General features: G+C 41.1%; 1 protein-coding gene across 1 annotated transcript in view; it reads right to left on the minus strand.

Moving 5' to 3' along the window:
- Positions 1-1,170: 1,170 nt before the first annotated feature.
- selenop2 (selenoprotein P2) overlaps positions 1,171-4,803 on the minus strand; it is a 5,217-nt gene continuing 1,584 nt past the window's right edge. The window contains 4 exon segments of the mRNA XM_010778546.1: positions 1,171-2,156; positions 3,165-3,273; positions 3,465-3,677; positions 4,320-4,558. Coding sequence (XP_010776848.1) covers positions 1,812-2,156; positions 3,165-3,273; positions 3,465-3,677; positions 4,320-4,546 — 894 coding nt within the window. The 5' untranslated portion in view covers positions 4,547-4,558 and the 3' untranslated portion in view covers positions 1,171-1,811.

Raw genomic sequence — 4,803 nt, forward strand, 5'->3', positions numbered from 1 at the left:
CAGTTGCATGTGTGTACCAGGGTGTTTGTAATAGTGTCCCTGAAGGTGCGGGGGGAGATAAAGGTTTTCATTTTCAACGTTTTTTGAATGACATTCCAGCTATCTGCTGCTGCAAATTGAAAGGCGGAGCGGCCAAAGGATGTGTGGGCTTTGGGGATCTTTAGCAGGATGCTTGTAGCTGACCGGGTGTTGTGCGTTGGGGGTGGTCGGAGTTGCAGTAATTGTGTGAGGTAGAAGGGGGTGAGGCCTAGGAGTGTTTTGTAAACAAACATCAGCCAGTCTCAAGAGAGGGCCAGTTAGCCAGAGACTACAGGTCACAGTGGTGTGTCCTGTAGGGGGCATTGGTGGCGAAGCGGATGGCGGAGTGATATGTGTGTGTTTGACTGCTCCTTTATTCTAGCATAGCAGGTCAAGTGCTACCAGTTTGATTGCAAACTATTAGATTGACAACTTAATTTGATAGTTCTTATAGGAATGGGAACATGATTTTGAATGACTTATTGTAATTATAACATTATGTGAACCTCTTGGCTAAACAATGGATCTTATTTTTCTTCCTAAGATTTAAAAAAAGGTGATATTTTGATATATATTATAGAAAAGTTTGGGCACAGTTTGACCCTTGTATCATGCAAATGCTGATTGAATACTAAAAGACTGGATTCTGAAATTCATCATTAGGGAAAAGTATTTTCTCCTTGATACAGTCCCAGTTTAAAACGCATTTGAAGCATAACCCAAAGTGTATGCCCGAGTTTGGGTTAAGCAACAGGTATACATAATATACACTGTATATCTTGGAGTTGTACCATGAGATTGCGAACTTCAGACTTTTACTGCTCCAAGCTGATGCCAGATAAACGAGTTGTAACCATTTTATCATCTCATCCTAGGAAGGAAACACAGTTTCCGGCTTTTTAGTTTGGTTGGGGATAGCATTACTGTGTTTTCCTGCTATGGTGTTGGGTTGAGTGTTGGACATTATGAGAACATTGGCAATGGGCATGCATAATTCACATTTGCATTTTTTATTTTTGCATTATTTTGTTGGGATTTTTTGTCTCTTTTAAATTGTTTTGTGTTCTTAAATTATTTGGTCATTTTGTCGTTATTTGTAGCTGCACTGGCTAAATTAAAATAAGTTTAAGACTCGTAGACAAACACTTCAGATATGTACTTATTTTTTAATGGAGAACACAAATCTTAAGGATCCTTCTACACCCAGTTAATTAGGTGGAAGTACACAAAAATACTTAAAATCCACAGCAAATATGATTAAATGGTAAAAGTGACAATAATGCATTTGCAGGTGTGGTTTATAATGATTAATTGGATTATTATTCTAATCTAATGTATTAAGAAAATGCCTTTACAATGAATAAAGGACCGCACTCTTGACACACGTACATAGTGATGTAATAGCATACAAGCAGAAACTGAACCCAGAAGGAAAATGTTTGGGCAGAAATCACACTGAGGTTTGCTCTATAGCAGTGCCCAACATCCTCTGACTCTGTGTGGCCTAGATAACCATCAGCACATCCAATCTCTCCGCACACCTCCGTCTACAACTCCCTGCAGGCAGGTTTAACACCATAGATTTCATTAATGGGAGAAGATAGGCTGGCATTGGCTACGTCATACACACAGAGGACCTAGGTGTGGACATGCTGGCAGAGAAACCAAAATCTGATCACTGCTAAAACAGATTCAACTGCTAAGGGAACAGCTGTTCTGCCACCAAAGTAAAACATGTTATCAAAAGTAAAATACTAAGAAAAAAGCAAGTAAAACACTCGTAAAATGGCATCCTAGTCATCTTCTTCAATCTCTTCGTGATGACTGTGGTTGCCAGGTTGCTGATGATGATGTTGATGATGATGGTCATGATAATGAGGATGGTGATGATGATGCTCAGGATGATGGTGAGGAGGGTGCATAGTATTATTCGGACTATGCTGATGTTTGGACTGGTTCTTGGGACTGGTGTGATCGTGTTGGTGGTGATGATGATGAGGACCATTATGATGATGATGATGAGGAGGATCATCAGTGTCCAGAGGACTTGTGGGTATTGTAGTTGTCTGGCTGACCTTAAACTGCGTTGTCTCATTCCTCATGAGGGTTTTCTTGCCACTGGATAAAGTGTGATTAGCCTAAGGAAGATATGGCATGTTAAAACTGCAGTAATAGCATTTGTTGGCCACTTGGAGGCAGCAGAACAAACAAAACATTTTCAAGAATTCCTTTTTACACACCCAGCAAACATGGTGGTGCATTAACACTCATGTTGTGTTTCCCACCAATAGGCACTTTCACACCGCAGCACTTTTCCCACAAAGGTTCATCAGAACTCTTTAGTTCTGATGAACTAAGTACAGATCGCGTTCACACCATCCATGGTTCACACCGGAATAAGTCCCTGAGGGAGAATTAGGCAAATGAAGCCGCTGACGTCACTTCTTCTTCTTCTGCTTTGGGTTTACTGGCAGGCCGCAAACAACTTCACGGCGTATACTGCCACCCGAAGTCCCCGGCCGGAAGTCCCCGGAGTTGGGGACTGGCTTCTAAGCCTTCCGAGTAAATCGCCAGAACGCCGACACCTCCTCATCTCTACCACTGCCATGTTTTTTTTTGTGTTGCCATAAATTATTCTCTCTGCGTTTCTGCGCTGGGCTAATGCTAATGCTAATAATGCTGATGCGAAGATAATAAAATGGCAGCTTCACAAAACTTTTGGGGAGTTTTACGGGGCGTGGCTTGCATTCCACCCAGCCAATCAGAAATAGGAACCTTTTTCTCCCACGAAAGTCCCTCTCTAGCAGGGAGGAAAAGGGGGTAAAAAGGCTCTGATTAACTCATTTTAGTTCCGGATTTTTTTTTTGTGAACGCGAAAACGCCTGTGAACTATATCGGAACTAAAGTGGGAAAAGTGTGAAAGCGCCTAATATTACTTTTCTGTTTGCCTACATTTTCATCCAAAACATCCTTGGCACAATATTCTGGGATGCCTTTTTTACTGTGAGGAATCTAGTTTTAAAAGCAAGGAACGAGAAGAAGGGAGTTCTGTTTTTGTGTAGCATCTAGATCCAGTTGAGGAGACTAGAAATGTAACCTGATGTAGTTTGTAGTGTTTGTAGAGTGTGTGTTTGGTTATTACTCACAGTGCAGTTACAGATGTTTTTAAGATAAGTGGCTCTGATTGCAGCCTCTACGTAGACTTTGTGCAGGAAACTGTAAGGCAGCACTATGTGGAAGGTGAGCAGACCACACCTGGAGAAAAAGGGAAAGAGCTAATCAAAATATAATAAGGAACATCAAAATCATGGCACGAGATTCTTAAAAACCCTTCGAACCAAAGGTGCTTAGCCCAGTACAAAATGTTCACACTTATCAAAAAGCTTAAACAAATGTGAAATAAATCAAAGGTTTTAATTTGATACATATTGTCTTGAGGATGCTACCTATCATAGATCAGGAAGTCATCTTTGTCTCCATCCAGGGCCTCCCACACATCATCCTGAAGGGGGCCCTGCTGGTAGACAGGAACTCCAGGGGCCGCTTTTCTCTTCAGCTCCCAGTACATGGCTCTGGACATCGCATCGCGCTCATTCACGATCATAAAAGACATGTCTGTCAGGTTGCTGCGGTTCAGCTTGTCACGCAGGCCTCCAATTCTACAGAGGGACAGTTAGAGAAATTTCACTTCACTGTTGATGAAATTAAAAGGGTCTGTAAGCATCTGCGTGACACTGATAGTCATTTAAAATGAAAACTTAAAATGCCACAATTGACATACTCCGTTCTTGCAATAAATGTAATGCAGCTCAATGTAATTAAGTAAGAGGCATTTAGCAAATATGGTGCATGTGGGTGTAAAACATAATATCAAAGTTAGGAATGCACATGAACGCAGTAATACAACTTAAAAATTGGGGAGGTCTTTAACAATCCAAGTTCTTGCTTTTATTGTCATCCACACTGAAAAAACTGAACCGTTGACTTTAATTAAATGTATTATGTCAACAGAAATCACATAACTGTATTATGTTAGTTGAAAGCCGTAATATTAAGTTTAACTTCATATTACTGCTTTCAACTAACCTAATACAGCTACAAACCAGAACAATCTTTGACATGTTTTTTTATCCTTTATAGTCCCTTCTTTTTGTTGAAAAAACTAACAAGTAAGAGTCAAAATACTATGTATGAAACAAGACTGTATGAGTTTACTTTGTCCCAACATGTTTCATGATTTCTGCAAATGTGTTTAAAAAAAACTCCACATTTTAAATGGCAGTTGTTCTCTTCTTTCTTACTTGGAGGCCTGAGTGAGACAGAACTGTCAGCTAGCCTTCAGTAGTGCCACCACAACCACATTTCCCAGCAGCTCTTGCATGGGCTCCTGTCCCTTAATGGACCAGCGGGGGGGAGGTTTGCAGATCCTGGAGGCATCATTGTCTCCCTCCAATGGCAGACTGACCTGTGCGGCCCACAGCAGCCCGGGCAGGGCGGCATACAGCCACAGCGACGAGACACCGCTCATTGTCCTTCTGGACTGAAGACGAGAAAAGCACGAGGTATTAACTGTTATTTTGACCAAAAGCGACTTTGTACACTGTAATACAGGTGCTACATTCAGCCCTTTGAGGGGAGACACTGTGAACCAGAATAAAAAACAATGAACTTAAAGGTCACCTATGCAAAATCCACTTTTTCACGTCTTTTATACATCAACATGTGTCCCCTCTGTGTAAAGAGATTCAGAAAGTTTCAGGAAAAAAGATTCACTCTTTTTGTCCT

The sequence above is a fragment of the Notothenia coriiceps genome, unplaced genomic scaffold, assembly GCF_000735185.1.
Source record: "Notothenia coriiceps isolate Sejong01 unplaced genomic scaffold, NC01 NC01_scaffold00019232, whole genome shotgun sequence".
In the NCBI taxonomy this organism is placed as follows: domain Eukaryota; kingdom Metazoa; phylum Chordata; class Actinopteri; order Perciformes; family Nototheniidae; genus Notothenia; species Notothenia coriiceps.